Source organism: Toxorhynchites rutilus, chromosome 1 (assembly GCF_029784135.1).
Source record: "Toxorhynchites rutilus septentrionalis strain SRP chromosome 1, ASM2978413v1, whole genome shotgun sequence".
Lineage (NCBI taxonomy): Eukaryota > Metazoa > Arthropoda > Insecta > Diptera > Culicidae > Toxorhynchites > Toxorhynchites rutilus.
Genome location: NC_073744.1, coordinates 176794388 through 176813558, shown reverse-complemented (window position 1 = coordinate 176813558; position 19171 = coordinate 176794388). Strand labels below are relative to the sequence as shown.

The 19171-nt window shown below is 38.6% G+C and overlaps 1 protein-coding gene across 7 annotated transcripts in view; it reads left to right on the top strand.

Annotated features, from left to right (window-relative positions):
• LOC129762815 (uncharacterized) overlaps nucleotides 1-19171 on the top strand; it is a 469094-nt gene that overhangs the window by 400446 nt on the left and 49477 nt on the right. For all 7 annotated transcript variants that reach the window (XM_055761388.1, XM_055761379.1, XM_055761363.1 and 4 more), the window contains one exon: nucleotides 16690-17019. In XM_055761388.1, coding sequence (XP_055617363.1) covers nucleotides 16690-17019 — 330 coding nt within the window. The remainder of the gene's footprint in view (nucleotides 1-16689; nucleotides 17020-19171) is intronic.

Below are 19171 nucleotides of genomic sequence, written 5' to 3'. Positions count from 1 at the left end.
TTTTAGAATTTAAAAAAGTTTTGGTGGAATCTGCGGAATGATAATAATTCATGATCAGTTCTTTTCCTCACAAGAATAATACACAAGCTGGCCAAATGTCTCGATTTGTCTCTATATGTCAACGCAGGAGTGTAGGATTGTTCTTCTTTGTATTATAGAGATATATAAACATTAAAGCCTATTTGCCTTCAATCTTGCAAAAGACAAATTAAATGATCAAAATCACTCTCTCTTGTAACTTTTAGGATGATGTCACATATAGCTGTTTTTGCTCTCACACTTCATATCAAGAAAAAACGCTGTGATGCAACAAGGTGCACCGGACGGAGCTCATATTGCAATGTTTCTCTTTCTGCACAGTGTCTGTTCACTTGTTACAGTGTTTGTTCACTGAATCTGCATTTCGAGTGATCGATTTACGCGCGACTGATACGCTATATAAATTGTGCTTCGCCGATATATTAGTTGTTGGTTATTGACGGCGTGGGTAGTACAAACGGCACCGAAATATACAGAACAAATGTATGGGCAAATGGGATCGCTCCCAATTTTCATCGATTTGAACAATTTGCGTGTTAGGAAATGTTTTATACAATATCAAAGAAATCTGAAAGTTATCTATTCGATAGGAATGCAAATTAATAAAATCCTTTCGCAGCGAAAATTGTTATTAACGTTGAAACTATTTCATAAAAACGTGACATGTTTTCTGATTTGGCACCCTTACTGAAAGACGTAATAAGCAATGTATGATTCAGACAGGCGGGGAGATCAGCATTTTTGTTCTTGTAATGGTAATATTGTAATATTTCTAATATTTATAGTTTAGATCGATCTACGGGACTTTTTCTATGTAGTTTTTTTTCGAAAGAAATTTCAAGCGTTCTTAGTAAACTTGGTCCCACCCGAAAAAAATGTCTTTCTTTATCACTGTGAGTCATCCGTGAGTCGATGAGACCCACCAACAATTATCATTTTCGCCAAAAGTTTTATTTGGCTCTTCGAAAGCAATAAAGTAAACAAAATAAACGAAGAAAAATTTCCCCTTTCACACACCCGGCTTTCTTCCGGTGTTGTGGCCGAGAAAAACGGAAGACGAGATGCACATTTATTAGAAAGTGATCCTCTTCTGGTTTGGGTTCCCCGTGGTGACAGAGCGACCAAACTGTCAAAACTCAGTAAAGCGTTTTTCTTAATTCGCAAAACCACCCACCAATATCGTATTCGTACTCTTGCTTGTCGAGACCTTCGCGTGAAAGGGCAAGCGATGTAGTGTCTCTGAAGGGTGCGTGTGTGTGTGTGTGTGTGTGGGTTATTTAAGGACGGCCAATCATTCAATCCCAAAACCGAGGCGATAATGAAGATGATGATAATGATGATGGTGGTGTTTACCATCCCATCGCCAGCCAAAATGATGAGAGCGCATGTTTCATTATTTTCTCCGTTGCACCAATTTCCTCTCAATTTAGCATTTCGTTTTGTGTGTGTATGTGTGTGTAGCATTTATAATCGATTATCATCTGGGAGCTTTCAAACGCGAGAAAACTCGCGCGCCGGGTGAAGTTGATGATGGGCTATCATTGTGTTTGATTGAATAATAAACGTGCGGATGATCGGTGTGCTGCGCCGTGGAAGTTATGACTGAGATCCCGAGTCTCAGGTGCGATAACTTTTCGGGTGGTTACTCCACTGCTTCCGGACGCTTTAAGCTGTTACAAATCAAGCTTTAATAACTTCGTAAGCGCCGCAAGGAATTCACCAAGCTGTAATCTAAATTTGGAATCTACACTCCGTTCAACTTCTTTAAGAACACTCTCAATATCTTCCATGTAGTCTGAATCAATGTTTTGATACATTATTTGGATCTTTCAGTGGCATATATTTAACGCCACTTCAGTATGAAAGAATCGAATCTTTTGAGATTTGAAGCATCGAATTTTTCAATAATCAGTTGCCACTTTGGTTAGTTTCTTGAAACATTCAGTTCGGTATACCGTTAACTAAATTTTGCAGAACAAATTTCTCGATATTTTCGCATGCCTTCGAAATCGCACTCTTGAGCTCAGCTACAGTATTGCTATGCTCTCTATCCATTTGAATCCATCATGATCATCGATGTTTGAGCTATTTCAACTACTTGTTGAACTGATGAAAAAGGGAGAAGTACTAGAAATATTTGAGTCTCGTAGAATTCTAGAAGACGTCGTTACTTAAATGCGTGAGTATATTACACCACATTATTAAATGAAGTTGGATTTTAAAAGTATATCTGAAAAGTGTTTTGTAACAGTAAAAAGGAAAGCATGTGCTAAGGTAGTCCCACGTCAACCTTGCGGTTATATCATAGATATAACCCACCCATTTTTTGTTATCGTTAAGCTCATTTAATATTATAAATCAGGATGTGAAAACATCTGCTAAAAAATAATTTTGGGTGTGGGATCAACTAATTCGACGAGAAATTTCCCTAGTTACAAACTTTCATGCTGGGTAGCTTCAATTTGTTATTTTTATTTTGTGGAATTTTCTGCTCGCTAACTGGATTGGTTCTGTGATTTCAAATCGCAGATGGCTTATTCATTCCAAATAAGTTGAAAACAGAAAGGCGTAAAAATAATCCAGTATCCGAGATCGGGATTCTAAATAAATAAACGAAAATGATAGTTCTCTTAAATAATAATAGTACTCTTTTTTTGTTTACAAAAAAAAAAACTTTAATTTGCAACATCTAAGATACATATTTTGAAATATTTTTTTTTTAAATATAAAATAGAAGTCACGTAGAAACTTTATAAAATGAGTCCAAGATGGTATTTATTTGTATTTATTTGGTAAATCAACAGACACTTTCTGTCCTAATGATATTAATGAAAATTTCTTATCATAACAATGAAATTTCGCCGAACCGCACTTCGTGAAATATGGTAGTCGAAACCCGAAGCTACTTTGTTGAACAGCCGCTGCAGGCCTTGAACGGCTGAGTTGCATTCATAGCTAGTACGACGGAAAGGTACTCGAAGGAAGACGTAGTTTCGTAGAGTTCGAGATTGAATGTTAAAATTGATGTTTTCGAGGATCACTGGGCATTCAGTCCTAGCCATCAAGACGTCATACATCAATAAGGCGCGGTTTAGATCTCTCCGTACATGTAGCGTTTCTAGACTTATTAGTTGGCATCGGCTCTCGTAACTTGGAAGCTGATGAGGGTTGTTCCACGGTAGATGCCGTAAAGCGAACCGAATAAACCGTTTCTGCACGGCTTCAATCCTGTTGACTCCATTCAGGTAGAATGGATTCCAAATCGATGAGCAATATTCCAGCGTAGAGCGAACTAAAGCACTGAATAGAGATTTCAAGCAATAGACATCGGTGAAATCTCTCGCAATACGCATAATGAACCCAAGGCTGCGGGAGGCTTTACCTACGACGTAGTTGACATGTGCTTTGAAGTTGAGTTTGGTGTCCAAATAAACACCCAGATCCTTCACACATTCGACTTTGTCTAGTGGAACACCATCTAGATGATAGTCGAAATGAATTAGATCTTTTCTTCTTGAGAAAGTGATCGTTGAGCATTTATTCGGATTCAGTGTCATACGATTGTTCACACACCATATCTGGAAAATTTCCAATTGCCGTTGGAGAGATAATGCGTCAACCTCAGACTTCACGTGGCAAAACAGCTTCAAATCGTCTGCGAAGGAAAGCCGAGGGCCCTCCAAGACTAGATTTACATCATTGAAGTAGATCAAAAAAATCAAGGGACCGAGATGACTTCCCTGAGGTATTCCTGATGTAGCCGAAAATTCAACAGAGAGGCCATCGCCAATTTTCACCGTGAGAGAGCGTCCGGTCCAATAGGATTTCAACCAATGCAGGAGATTTCCGCTGAAACCAAGCTTGTCTAACTTTTGCACTGCAATATCGTGGTTGATTTTGTCGAAGGCGGCTGACAGGTCGGTGTAGATAACATCCGTTTGGTTCACACCATTGGACATTCCATCGAATATGTACGTTGTGAAAGAGAGAAGATTCGTTGTGGTAGAACGCTTCGGCATGAATCCATGTTGATCGATGGAAATGTATTGCTTGCAATGGGAAAATATCGGTCCCATAACTACGAGTTCAAAAAGTTTAGAAACCGCGCTCAGGGCAGAGATTCCTCGATAGTTATCAACGTTCATTTTGTCCCCTTTTTTGTGGATCGGAAAAATGTATGCTCTCTTCCAAAGCGACGGAAAGATACCCGTTGACAAGGACAAGCTGAACAAAATCCGCATTGGAGACATCAATCCAACAGCACATTTTTTTAAAATCAATGATGGGATTCCATCCGGTCCAACAGATTTCGAGGATTTCAATTTGTTGAACGCTGATTGTAGCATTGAATCGTCGACATCGATGCGGAAAAAAGAGTTGTTCTGAAGTGGAACGCTTCTTGTGGCCATTGAGAGTTGCTCTTGAGAAAGGCTCTCATTTGAGAAAATGCTTGAAAACTTCGCTGAGAAAAGATTGCAAATCCCTTGAACATCAGACGCGCTTTGTCCGTTAAGGAACATAGATAATAGAAGTCCCGACTCTTTACGTTGCTCATCGACGTATTTCCAAAATGATTTTGGATCTCTTCTAAACTTTCTTTGAACCCCACGTAGATATATTGCATGGCATCGTTTGCACGTTCTTTGGTACTGATGGTTCAGTCGTAAATAGTGTTGCTTGAAGATTGGGAGACGGTTCTTTGAATATGTCCTGAGTGCAGCCCTCTTGGCAGTTTTGAGTCGTCGAATTTCGATGGTTTGCCACGGTTGGTGAGTAGATGAATGTCTATTTTTCTTAGGAACATACCTGTCAATTAGGTAGCTCATGATGTTCGTGAAGGTTTGAACAGCACCGTCCACGTCGTCCTTGTCCAAAATTGCGTTCCAGTCAATATTCAAGAGCACATTAATTATGCTACTGATGTCAACATTTTTAAAATCGTAGTAGACGGCGATAGGAACGGCGCTGAAACTATTCGCAGAGACTTCCAGTGCTAAACATAGTGGAGGGTGATGAGGTACTAATTTCACAAGAGGCGCTGGTGCTACCGATAGTGTTGGAGCTTCGTCAGTTTTACTCGCAAAGCAAAGGTCGAGCATGCGGCCGTTCTCATTACTAACGGAATTGATTTGCTGAAGCAAGTTGGAGCTATAGCCGTCTAATAAAGCGTTCGTACCCGCATGAAATGTCGATTTGGCCGGATCAGCGAACAGAAATCTTCCAGACCCTATTCGCCACTTCAGATCTGGGAGGTTAAAGTCACCAAAGATGATAATTTCATCTGCTGGAAGCGCACGTGCAGCTATTGTTGACAGCGATTGCAGATGAACGTCGATCAATGCGGTATCTCGAATGCGATCGGGAGGAAAATACACAACGCAAATATACAAAACTCTCGCTGCTAGTTTTATCGAAACCCAAACTTGTTCGACACACGACCATGCGTTTTCAGCAATCAGCTGGGCTTTCAAACGTCGATGGACAGCTATCAGCGATGATGTCGTAGTAATCATCAGAACAAGCGAGCAAATAATCGTTGATGCAGGTGTTAATACCACCAACATTCTGGTAATAAACACACATTTTTCTACACCGACGTACGCTAGAAGGGGAGGATTCATCAGCAGCATCGAGATCGGTAACTTTTTGGTACTTGCCTTGAGCAGGGGGTGGGAAACCCCTAGCCGCACATCGACAGCAGGACCGGAACGACTCCGCCGACAGGATAGATCAAAAAGCACGACTGTGTCTAGTGGACTAGGGGTTCCCATGGAGCTATCATCAGTGCATTCCGGTTCACTTAACAATCCAGCTGAGTATGATAGAAGAACTGTACTATCCTTATAATGTACGGGATCGCTGGAAACGGGACTGAATTCAGGAAGCGAAGAAGCGATATAACATTCGTACTTGCCTGAATCAGCACATTGAAAGACCCCCTCACCAACTCCGAACACAGGAACGGAACGGCTGCGGTGGTAAAACTATTTTTGACAAACTTTGTGGAACATTGAAATTTTATGAATTTTCGAAATATCGAATTTTTCTATGTTAACAATCATTTCTAGCCACAAATTATGTATCCTGGTGTGCTTTAAAATAAAAAAAATTCAATCTCCTTCTAAATGCAGCCATCCTCGAGATATTTGAAAAAACATTTCTAATTTAATGTCTTTTTCAATTTAATTTTTTTTATATCGCTACCTTTTTTTTTGAACCCACATGTCTTCAAATGTTTTTCAACGTAACTCCTAGACATATATTTTTACCATAAGCAAATTCATAAAATTTCATGAACATTTCATGAAGACATATTAGAAGAGCCTATTTACTATAAAAAAAGACAATAAATTAGAAATATTTTTTAAAATATCTCGATGATGGCTGCATTTTGAAAGAGTTTGATAAAGATCTTTTTTGTTTTAAACCACATCTTTTACATATTTTAGTTATTGCAAATTAAAGTTTTTTTTGTAAATAAAAAAATTACTTTTTTTTTCCTCAGTGTATATTTTTTTCATATTTTTTTCACATCCGTACCTCTCACGCTCAAGGTTACGAGTTCAATTCTCACTCCCGACATTCTTCCAAAAATGGAAATTAAAAGTGACGAACCAGCCAATTGTGTTGAAGTCACTATAATACAGTAAAAAAAAAAAAAAAAAAAATTCACGTTTGGACTTCAATACTCTATAACTCTTTCTAAGACACTATTTCGGTAGGACTCATAGTTTTTGAGAAATAAATTATCAAAGATTTCTCTTACTAAAATCGATACGCCCTTTTCGAAAATTACACTTGAGTAAAAAAAATCCCAAATTCTCCCAATACAAACCTTTATTTCAAATCAAAAATAATCACGTTTTGTCATTTGTCGATTTCATTTGGAATTGCTCTATATATATAGATTCTAAAAATTATACCTTCTGAAGCGCCCACCTTGGCGAGCGAATCCCTTTTCTCATTCTCCGGTATCGAGCAATGATATGGGACCCATACAAAAGTAATCTTGAATGGGTTTTCGACCAAAACCATCAGTAGATGTCTGGGTATTAAGCTTCATTGAATGAATAGCCTATTGAACTGACGTTGACCGAGGCGACAAAATAATGATCGACGGAAAAGGTTTCAATGATCGCTAGAGCCATTTCTGCGAAATATAACGGAACAACGATCTCAGTGTTTGAAAGATGTACTGAAATCATTCATTGATAATGCTGAAGCTAGTGGGCCCTTTTATGAACAACCCAAACATGACTATGAGGAACATTCTGTTTTGCGGTGTTCCACTGAAAATATCCAAAAGAATACACTTTAGGGGCTACTCACTGAGAAGCGCTGATGATCCACAGTTTCGTGGAATTTTAATGCATGAAAAAATCGTAAACTACAGCGGAGCTGAAGGAGTGCGACAGGTAGAAATTATGGAGAATGAGATGTTGAAGAAAATATTTCTGCGCATCTATCACAATAAAGAATATTATACATATTTTTTTAAATGAAAAGCATTCTCAGAATATGCACAAAGGAAGCATAGTGCAGAGCTTGCGCCAACGCACAGAAGCAAAACAGTAGGGAATCATTATAAATTGCATTTGCGAAAAACACTCATTCTCCAGCCAGCGAGCAGAGATTTTCATCGACGCGAAATCGTTTCGAAGGGAGAATTGTAAACGGAAGATGAGCAAACGCATTGCAATTCTGACCTTTTTCAAATTTTAGTTTTAAAATCTGAGGTGGAACCTCGATGAAAAGATACACCATGTGAGATACCGTTCATATCGTTAGATGGAATCATACGCAAGTATTTTCGATTTTATGCGTTGTCAATGGTGGTGGTAATCTATATACAGGTCGGACTCGATTATATACAGTTTGGAAAACAAATTTTTTTTTTTATATTTCAAATATGGCTTATTTCAAGCAGAAATGTAATCTTTCAGCGTTAAGATGAAGTTTAAGTGGCTTTTACATGTACAGTGGGTTAAAAATCGTGATTTTTGAAGATTTTGCTTGAATTTTCAGGAATTGTTTATATCGATATTGCAGCCAAATTGAAAAAATAGAAGTTGGGCGTCAAAGAACAAATTCTAGAGCGTTTAAAGAACTTCAATTTAATTGATAGAAAGAATCTAGTTTAATATACATTTAGGATAAAATTAATAACAACACATTAAAAATAATTAACTTTTTAGTTTTTCACTTCCAAAATTTTATTAAAATCCACTAATTTATTTGTTCCACCACTATATCCTGTACAAAATTTTCTCATATTTCAAATGAAAGCATCAGAATCGTCTTCCGTAGCGTACTTTTTAATGTAGAGCCAATTCGAGGCAACAGAGTCCGAAACAAAAAAAAAGTTCTATAACTCTGTCATTGTTGAAATTCGAACATATGTGTAGAAAGATTTTTTCATCAAATATGATCGTCTATCACCTCCTGAGATAATCTGGATAAATTAATTTTTTTTCATGTGAGAAAAGTGTTTTCTGACTTTAAGGGGATGAATCAAAAATCAAATTCCTTTTTTATTTTCAAAAATCGAAAAATACATGCAAAAAAAACAAAAAAAAAATTTCGACTCGTTTATATACAGGATTCGATTATATACAGTGAAAAGAAATAAAAAACTGTCTTTCTGATTCTGATTTCTGATGATGGGCTCGGAAATGACTGAACTGATCGACGTGAGAATCTGTATGTATGGGTTTTTGGGGCCGGTGAAGGTTTTTTTATGATAGTTCGAGACCCCTTCCCCCTCTCTAAAGGGTGGGGCAGCTGCCATACAAATGAAACACACATTGTGCATAATTCGAGAATATATAGTTCGATATTTCGAGGCATAAATTTCTGCATAACTCAAGAACTAATCAAGCAAACGGAACAAAATTTGGCATGTGGAGGTTTAAGGGGTAAGGAACGTTTCTACGGTGGTTCAACACTCCTCCCACCTCTCTAAGCCACACGAATGAAACACAAATTTCTGCATGACTTGAGAACTAATCAAGCAAATGGAACCAAATTTGGCATATAGAGGTTCAAACTGGAATCAAACTTGGTATATGGATGGTGGCAAGCGGTATGAGTGATTTGAAGAGCCTCAACGAAGAGTATCCTCTGCGTAGAACGAGATGGTTCAAACCACCGCGAATGGGTTATTTGAACCTAAACTAAAGATGACCTACGAATTAAAAACTGATTGTAATCCATGTTAAATTGACGATTATTTTGTAGAGTAAGTAAGAGTAAGAGTTTTTCCCATCTGGTTCTATAGTTATGAAACACTGGAATTTTTAAATTTTTAAATGCTCCGCATGTGAACACAACAATAAATTTCAAATGGCCACTCTTTTAAGTAAAAATAGTTATTATATCCTACACCATATACTTCAAATCAACCGACTTCTTACATATCTCTGGAACCTCGGAAAAAATGAGTGGTTCTATAGTTGTGAAACGGAGTGTATTGTACAAATGCTGTACTAGTATGGAAGGCCAGCACATTTTTTGTTATTGTTAAGCTCATTCAATGGTATAAATCAGGATGTGAAAACATCTGCTAAAGATTAGTTTTGGGTGTGGGATCAAGTAATTCGATGAGCAATTACAATACAAATAGTTGCAAATTTTCATGCAGGGTAGCTTCAATTTGTAATTTTTATTTTGTGGAATTGTTTGCTCGCTAGCTGGATTGATTCTGTGATTTCAATTCGCAGATGGCTTATTCGTTCCAAATAAGTTGACAACGGGCAGAAACGAATGCATCAGTTGCCCGTTAATGACGGTACGGGTAAGTCACACGCAAATGGGCAGAACAAATGTATGAGTAAATGGGAATACTTCCAATTTTTAATTAATTTGAACCGTTTACGGATTAGGGAATAGATTTCTGATTCCATAACCGAAAGGCGTAGTCCTACATCAAAAAATAATCCAGTATCCGAGGTCGGGAATCTAAATAAATAAACGAAAATGATAGTTCTCTCAAATAATATTAGTACTTTTTTTAATTACAAAAAAATCTTCAATTTGCAATATCTAAAATACAAAATCTTCTTCTTGAATGGCGTTCACGTTCCCTGTGGAACTTTTGCCGTCTGAACGTATGCATTAACTAGCGTCATTTAGTAATACTAAGTTGAGATTTCTTCAGCCAAATAACACGCCTTGAATGTATTCCGAGGGGCAAGCTCTAGAATACGCGTGACCACAGTGCAAGTCGAAGGAAATTTCTTTGACGAAAAATCCCTCCGACCAAAGCGGGAATCGAACCCGAACACCCGGCATGATAATGTGAGACGCTAACCACTCGGCCACGGGTGCACATAAAATACAAAATACATATGGCATATGGAAGTTCAAACTGGAATCAAACTTGGTATATGGAGGTTTTAGGGGGTAATAAATGTTTCTATGATGGTTTAAGACTCCTCCCTGCGTCATAACTCGAGAATCAATCAAGCAAACGGAACCACATTTGGCATGTGGAGGTTTTAGAAGGCACGAATTGTTTCTATGGTGGTTCGACTCTCCTCCCCCCTCTGAAAGAGGAGGGGGAGGGGTTGCATAACTCGAGAACTAATCTAGCAAATTAAACCAAATTTGGGATGTGAGGGTTTTTGGGTACGAGAAATGTTTCCATGATGGTATGACTCTGAAATGGAGAGAGGGTCCCATTAAAATATTATACATATTTCAACCAAACATATCCCAACCTAACATGACAATTGAAAAATTTCGGAAAACTCGTTGTTAGTCCATTTGATGTTTGCGCTAACGAAGTTGATCTTTGTTCGAAAGTGGAAATGAATTTTAATGTGATAAAACGCACTCCTATATCTTCTTATTATATTGATACGAGCAAAACTCGAGAAAGGAATTGTCCGATTCAGGACTGTCTTTATTCTGTCATATTCTCTGTATCTAACATTTATTCCATGTAACGGAGAAACATGTTATTTGCAAGTGATTGAAAAATCTTGAACGTGAATTGTGTCTGAAAATAATCTGATATTATAATGACGAGTTTTGGTAGAAGTACTGGGAATTTTATAGTAAAAGGTAATTTTAAAGGGTCGATTAGAAGATCAATCAATGAACAGTTCTGCGATTGGACCCATAAACCTGCAACGTAAGTAAGTAAATAAGAAAACGTGAATGTTTGATGATAACAAAACAAAACGTGAATGTTGAATGATAACAAAAAATATATGTACAAATATAGAATCGCTTGTGGCTGCAGTGTGTATATGCCTAGAAGTACAAGTCAATGGTTAAATTTATCTTTTTTTGTCGATAGCGATGTCGGTGCCGGGAGACCCCTTTTCAGGGTCACAAAGACTTTCACTGAAAATTTATTTCCAAAATATCGATACATTCTAAAGTAACTATGAAAACTATAAAACATCAACCGGACAATTTCAGCTCGCACACCTGGTAGAGATGCATCACGTGCATTGGCAATAGGGATACAAATGTTGACATATCGCCAGCTTGTGTGTTGTTTTCGCGAGAGCAAAAATGAAACCTCGGCACTTTCAGGACTACAAAGACTGTCACTAAAGAGATATTTGGAAAAGGTCGACGCATTCTGAAGTAACTATAAAAACTATGAAAGAGACAAATTGATTTTTTTTATTTTATACCGAAAGACAGCTTGTGTGAATTTAGGATTGTTTTTGGGCATATTAAAACATTAAGGACCGCACGTTTTGGGGCAAACTTGTACGCTTCATTTGTTCGGATTCCACAAATGAGATCGTTTCCTTCGGTGTGGATGAGACGAAGGCGAGCCATCGGCCATCTTGTTAGATTCTTGGCAGACCAAGGATTTAACCACCAAGTGTAGGAAACACGGGCTATTTCGTGATCCAGCCGTAATAGACTGAACGCGAAACACGAGAAAACTCGTGAGCGGTCCGCAATGTGTTAAGAACTTTCTCCGAACGATCATTGAGTTGTAGAAAATTCATGCATTGTTTCCGGGTTAAAAGTGACGTCAAAGTGCAGTGCATTTCAAGTCGAATGTGAAAAAGATATTTTCCATCGACGAGAGCTGTGTTCTTCGGTTGAAAAAAAAAACTGAAGGTGAAAATATATTCCGCTGTGGTTGCAATCGTCTCCGCCACCACCACACAACCGATTCGGAATGCTATTGCGAAAAGTGCTGCACAGTATAAATCGTGGATTCTTTTTGGGAATAATGTTTTTGAGAGCATTGGAGATGTAATTTTGAGTTTTTCATTGAAAATGCCGAAACTTTATGAACGACCCGTCGGTGGAGACCATTTTATTAGAGTGTTCCACGGTATTTCTCCAAAAAATCAATCCAAATTGAACCGCCATAGGGAATACCCATGGTGGGCATATGATTCGGAATTCCTTGGATTTTGACGTAGGACTACGTCTAACCGGAAGATATAGGGGGTGAAATGGAAATCTAGGCACTGAACAAGTAGGAAAAAATGCAAGATTTGGAACGTTTATAACTCGAGCATTTCTCAATAGATCGCAAAGGTTTTTGCATCAATTGATAGGAAATATATCTACGCATCTATCATAACGAATAACATTTCATTTTTCTTGAGATAAATAATTGAATAATTGTGAAATATCAAGCATTGTCCAAATGCACTATGTGCCCATTTTTGATTGGTCCATTTTGTGCTCCTCAAATCGTACCGACCAAAACGGGCAACCAGAGCAGCAGCGAAATAGAATGAAGCACGATTGGAAAGGAAAAAGAAAAAAAAGAACGAAACATTGGTCGCAGTCTCACACATGCGTAATTCTCGAGCCAGCCAGTCAGCTTAAAAATCCCCGCTCCGCTGCCGTAGCGATCATTCTCATTCAAACCGTACACCACATCAGTTCGCATCACAACACATCAACAAACCAAACCAAGCAGCCAAATCTGGACATGGCAAAGGAGGAAAAATTAAGGGAAAGGCAAAACCCGCTCGAATCGTGTCGGTCTGGAGTTCCCCGCAAGGGTAGCTAGGCCGAGCGCATTAGTACCAGTGCACCAGTCCACCAAGCCGGCGTTATATAGTTTCGGCCGCCGAAGTGATCGAGTTAGCTGCCAAAGCTGCTCGCGCCGAAAACAAAACCCGCATTCGGAACAGAACACATTCGGTTCGGTGGACATCAAGTCAACAGGCAGTTGCAACGAGTGGTGAATGGCAAACGCAATCGCAAAACGGCAGCTGGTAGCAGAAGAAAATAGTTTGTTCTTTATACAATCTGCTTTGGTGGCAAATCCAGAACAAGGCGGCATCGAGGGCGTTTGAAATGGTTTTTTTTCAAAACCACGAGTACAAAGTTTTCTAAATTGAAACCATTCCATAAAACAAGGCGCTTATCAGGGCCATTAAACCTTTCAAAAAAGAGTTTACGAAATATAGTTCAATGTTTTCTAAAATAATATCCAAAATAATAATAAAAAACAATTTGATTTTTTCATAATTTGTTTGCCAGGATCTGCTGAGTATGTGAATTTGGCAGTTGTTCTGAGCTTATTGATAGTTGGGGACTTTCCTGATTATTCAATTTACACCAATTCTTAAATTGTTTCCAGATTGAAAGTACAGTAATTTACAATTAGTTCGACATTTAGCTAATTGGACGGACATGTAATGCGACATAATTAGTTGGACATTTTTGTAAACATAGAGATCCAAATTATGACCCCACATTGAAAGTCGACACTGTACCACTGTCATCGCAAATGTTCAATTACAGGTTAAAATCGCCTCCAATGCGACACTGAGTGGCGCTTTGACACGTCGCATTGAATGTGATTTACTGTACAACATGTCACAAAGCTGGATGGGATGAATTTTCCAACTGTGAAAACTGTGGCGAGTGGCAAACGCAATCGCTAAACAGAAAGGTTTAGCCGAACAAGATGGGGATATCGAGTGATAACTAAACAATAAACTCTTTAGATTGAAGATAATTTTGTGATCCTGAAAAGGACCCTTTTTAACCTGCATGTGAATCCAACGAGCGAACAAATCGTAATGAATGTATTTTTTTGCCATCGCTCCCTTCTAACGCTCATTCGTTCGTCTCGTTGGACTCGCCCCTCTGGCTGAGTCTGCCGATTTGTCTCTATCCTGTGAGTGTGTACCGCTTGAGTATAAAACACGCGGACCCCAAAAAAATATCTTATTTTCTTTCAAACCGTAAACCCGTGTGGTTGTACGGCATCGGCATCGTGGACGTAACAAAGGAGGACAAGTTAAGGGAAAGGCAAAGTCTCACTCGAACCGTGCAGGTCTCCAGTTCCCTGTTGGTCGCATTCACTGATTGCTCCGCAAGGGTAACTAGGCCGAACGGATTGGTGCCGGAGCACCAGTATACCTAACAGCGATTATAGAGTTTCGACCGTCGGAGTGCTCGAGTTGGCTTGCAAAGCTGCTCACGACAATCAGAAAACACGCATCAAGAACAGAGCAGCTTCGGTTCGGCGCTCGTCAAGGCAACAACTAGTTTCAGCGAGTGGCAATCGCAATCGCAAAACGGCAGCAGGTAGAAGAAAGAAAAAGTTTGTTTATACAGACCGCTTTGGTGGCAAAACCAGCCACCGTAAAACACAGCGCTTTACAGGGCCATTAAACCATTCAAAAAAGAGTTATTAAAAGTTTTTCACAATACCAATGCATTCTAAAGTGACATAATATGACATATAATATAAACTGTTTTGTTTTGTTTATGCTTGTTCTTGAACTGGTTGGGGTTTTTTAAATTGATCATTCAGTTTTCACAAACCCATGTATAGTTTCCGAATTAAAAGTGGCTTCAAATTACAACACATTGTATGCAGGATGGCATAAACGAATTTTCTCGGTAGCAAGAACTGCTTTCTTTGGTTGACTGACTGACGTTACATCTGCATTGTATAGGAAAATAACTAAGGAGCAACATGATGAGCTATGTATTTCCTGCTGCTCTGTTCTTATTTTAAGTTCTTATAGTTCGTTTATTTTTCAACAGATCGTCTCCAAAACCTCAGTTCTTTTTTATTTTTATTTACTTTGTTTACGGATACTACAAATCTTACAATTCATTCGTCTCCGAAACCACAGTTTAAGGTACGGTAATGTGCTCAATAATGAAATATATGATAGTGAATGAGTTGATGACTACCTATGCATTCCCTATCACAGCCATCATTTTGATTGTACGATATATGCATACGCCGAAAGATGCCCGGCGTTGAGCATTGATTAAGTACAAAGCCTTTAGAAAAAAATCAAGAATCAAGTTTGTAAAAAAAAAACGCAAAAACACAACACCAAAGGTTCTTTTCAGAACCCCCAACATGTTCATAAAAAGTAAACAGTAAAGTAATTCATTTTTCAGGTAGATAGGTAGGTAGAAGAAAATAAAACAATATAATTAAAATATATATTTAGCAAAAGCTGTCCCCTTTGTATAGTCCTACGTCACTCCGGTTATGTCCCCGACATTACCCACCCGTCTTTTTTTTTACATGATATGTCTAGCTCTCCTTATTGCAACGCAAAAAATCGCACGTAATCACGACGCAGTACTTCGATGACAACGAGCTGCGAGATATTTTACGACGAGCATCCGCCGTGTCACACCAACACGCGCCGGCTTTGTCGTTGATGTGACACTAAATTCCTCCGGGAATATTTGGTTCGCTTGAGAGACAGAGAGGAGTGTGTAAACAAACGCGATTGACAGTGCCACCAACAAAAATAAGCGGGCGGCTCGCGCCTTTTCCAATGCGACGATCTGTCGTTGAAAGAATGTGCTGCGATTATTATTTGATTAGGGGCAATAATTTCAATCCGTTTCATATATTTTTTTTTGCTGTTGCTTAGATATTATTCGCGTGGAATATTAATTAGAAATCGAACGCGTGCAATATGTAAACGAATGAGGAACGCGCGCGCGGGCACGAGTTCTACTCGGGTGAAGGGAATGCTGCTGCGTGCTGACTTTATTGCGGCAGGTCTGTGTGAACAAAAATCATTCTGTAATAGACTACGTCAATCATTTGGGGTGAGGGAAGGGGAGCGAGAGGTATCGACATCAACGATTATATTTGATTGGCGCGAAGAAATCGACCGAATGACAGCGCTGCCTCTTCAATTATGAAATTTGAAAGTTTCGTTACCACGTTCTCACTTGGAATCGTTTCACCTGTTCAGAAGCTATATTTGTTTTGTCCGACCCGCGCGCGGTTCGATCAACTAATCCGCCTGATATCTGTGATAGCTGAATAGAAACTTGCACCGAAAGCAGCATTATGTGAAACTAGCCAAAGAAAAATGAGTGACTGTCGTCGATAAGCTGCAGAGTATATCAAATAGTGTAGAAAACAACAGAAACCTGATAAGGCCAGCTCTATTAGGGAGATGGCCCACCAAAGTTTGGAGCGGAAGCTCTCGTACTACAACGACCCGGAGTATGCCGCCGTTCGGCACGCCCAGAGCGGCGGTCTATTCAGCTGGGTCCGTGTGACCCACGGGTTCAAAAAGTTTCGCCTGCGACGATGGAATTCCACCGGATCTTGGGTTAATATCTGAGTTCTAGCGAGAAATCAAATACGCTCAATTCTTACCTAACCGTGCTAAACTAAACGTTCACATGTTTGTTTCTTGTTTCTTCCAGAGCCCTGAACCGTCGGGAATAATCGATCTCACCAACTTCCACGTGGCCGAGGGGAACTACACCAAGCGGAAGAACGTCTTCAAGCTGACGACTGTTTCCTACCAGCCGTCGAGTGCCCAATCCCATCAGCATCTGGCGGTGCACCAAACGCAGTCTGGTGGCGGTGGTGGACACCAACAGCACACGACCTCGGCCTCATCCGGGGCCACCTCGCTGTACAAGGGCTACGAACGGGAGTTGCTGCTGCAGGCGGATTCCCAGCATGATATGCGACTGTGGATGGATTCGCTCAAGACCGTCTGCAGGAGCAGTCAGTATTCGAACAGTATTGTGAGTATACAAGCGCCGATAGCACCTAGTAATAGCAAACCGCGTTCCATAACTTTTAATGGCACACTTGAACAGTCTGAACAGGCTATAGCATCTAAGTTTAACGATTATTTTGTCAATAGTGTTTCATTGATCAATCAGTCCATTGAATTGGTTGATGAACCTGATGAAATAAAACAGCCGGTTAACAGTAGTTGTAGATTTGAAAGTTTTCACCCAATTACATTAAATGAACTTAGAACTATTTGCTTTTCTTTAGGAAAAACGGCTGGAGTGGATAATGTCAATGCTAGAGTTATTCAGGATTGCTTTCATGTCATCGATCACATCTTGCTGGACCTTATTAATAAATCTTTGCTAACTGGGCATGTGCCTAAGGTGTGGAAGGAATCTTTAATAGTTCCAATTCAAAAGGTTGCTGGAACGATTAAAGCCGAAGAGTTTCGTCCCATCAATATGTTGCACACGCTAGAGAAAATATTAGAAGTAGTCGTTAAAGGCCAGCTGCTGGAATATTTAAATTGCAATGCTTTGCTAATACCAGAACAATCGGGATATCGGGAAGGTCATTCCTGTGAAACCGCATTGAACTTGGTATTAGCAAAATGGAAAGAGAAACTAGAGTGCAAAGAGAATATCATTGCTGTTTTTTTGGATCTAAAACGCGCTTTCGAAACAATTTCTAGGCCCTTGTTGTTGAACACGATTAAGCGCTTTGGATTTACGAGTACTGCATATAAATGGTTCGAAAGCTATTTAAATGACAGAACTCAACGGACTATTTTTAATGATACAATTTCGAATCCCCTAGGGAATAATCTTGGAGTACCTCAGGGAAGTGTATTAGGGCCCCTTTTATTTATTATGTATATCAATGACATGGGAAGAGTTTTACGATTTTGTGATATCAATCTTTTTGCAGATGATACTGTGTTATTCATTGCAGCTAATGATTTAGATCAGGTCGTTTTCCATTTGAATGGAGATTTACATTCTTTAAGTAGATGGTTGAAGTATAAGCAATTGAAATTGAACATAAGTAAAACTAAATATATGGTAATCTCGCGAAATCGTTTAAATGAAAACGTCTCCATCGTTATTGATAATGAGACTATTGATCGAGTTCGGGACATTAAATATCTTGGCGTGATTATTGATGACAAACTCAAGTTCAACACTCACATTGACAATGTCATCAAGAAAATTGCCAAGAAGTATGGAATCTTATGTCGATTGAAAAACGATTTAACTATTTGCAGCAAAATACAGCTATACAAATCAATCATCTCTCCTCATTTAGACTTTTGCTCTTCCATTTTATTTTTAGCCAATGACACACAAATATCGAGATTACAGCGCTTGCAAAACAAAATAATGCGGTTGATACTAAAATGTAACAGATTCACTTCCTCATCTTTAATGTTGGACGCTCTGCAATGGTTATCCGTGAAGCAAAGGATTGTTTATTTAACTATGGTGTTCATTTTCAAAGTAGTTAAAAGTTTGCTGCCTCGATATTTGTGTGATCGAGTTGAAAGAGGAATTGACTTTCATAGTTATAACACTAGAAACGCGAATGAAATAAGAACACCTAATTTCTTGTCATGTGCTTCACAAAATTCGTTATACTTCAGAGGAATAAATTTGTTCAACTCGATGCCAAGACATATTAAATGCGCAACAACACTTACAGAATTTAAGAGGCACTGTATTTCACATGTAAAAGCTGTGTTCTCTTAACAGCTGAACGAGTTTTTGTTTATTTTTATGACGAAGATTTTTACTGACGAAGTTTTATACGAACGGATAATTTAATGTGGACAATTTTTTTGCAGTTTGTTTTCAATATTTTCAATGAATCTGACGAAGTTTTTGAACGGATTATATTATGTAGATTATTTAATTTTTTTTAAATCATCTTTTTTAAATTTGTATTGATCTCTATTATGTCTGTCATGATCTTGGTGATGATGGACTATTTTTATTTTTATTTTGTCGTTCTTATAGTTGTATTAGTTTAAAAAAAAAAATAAAAGTAGTCTACAAAAGTTTGAGCGTCGCGCGCGAGACACAGATATAAAGGATATTAAATTGAAAGTTTTTTTTTAAGTGCCGGTCTAGGAATTTTTCGTAAAGGAAATTTTCTCGATTT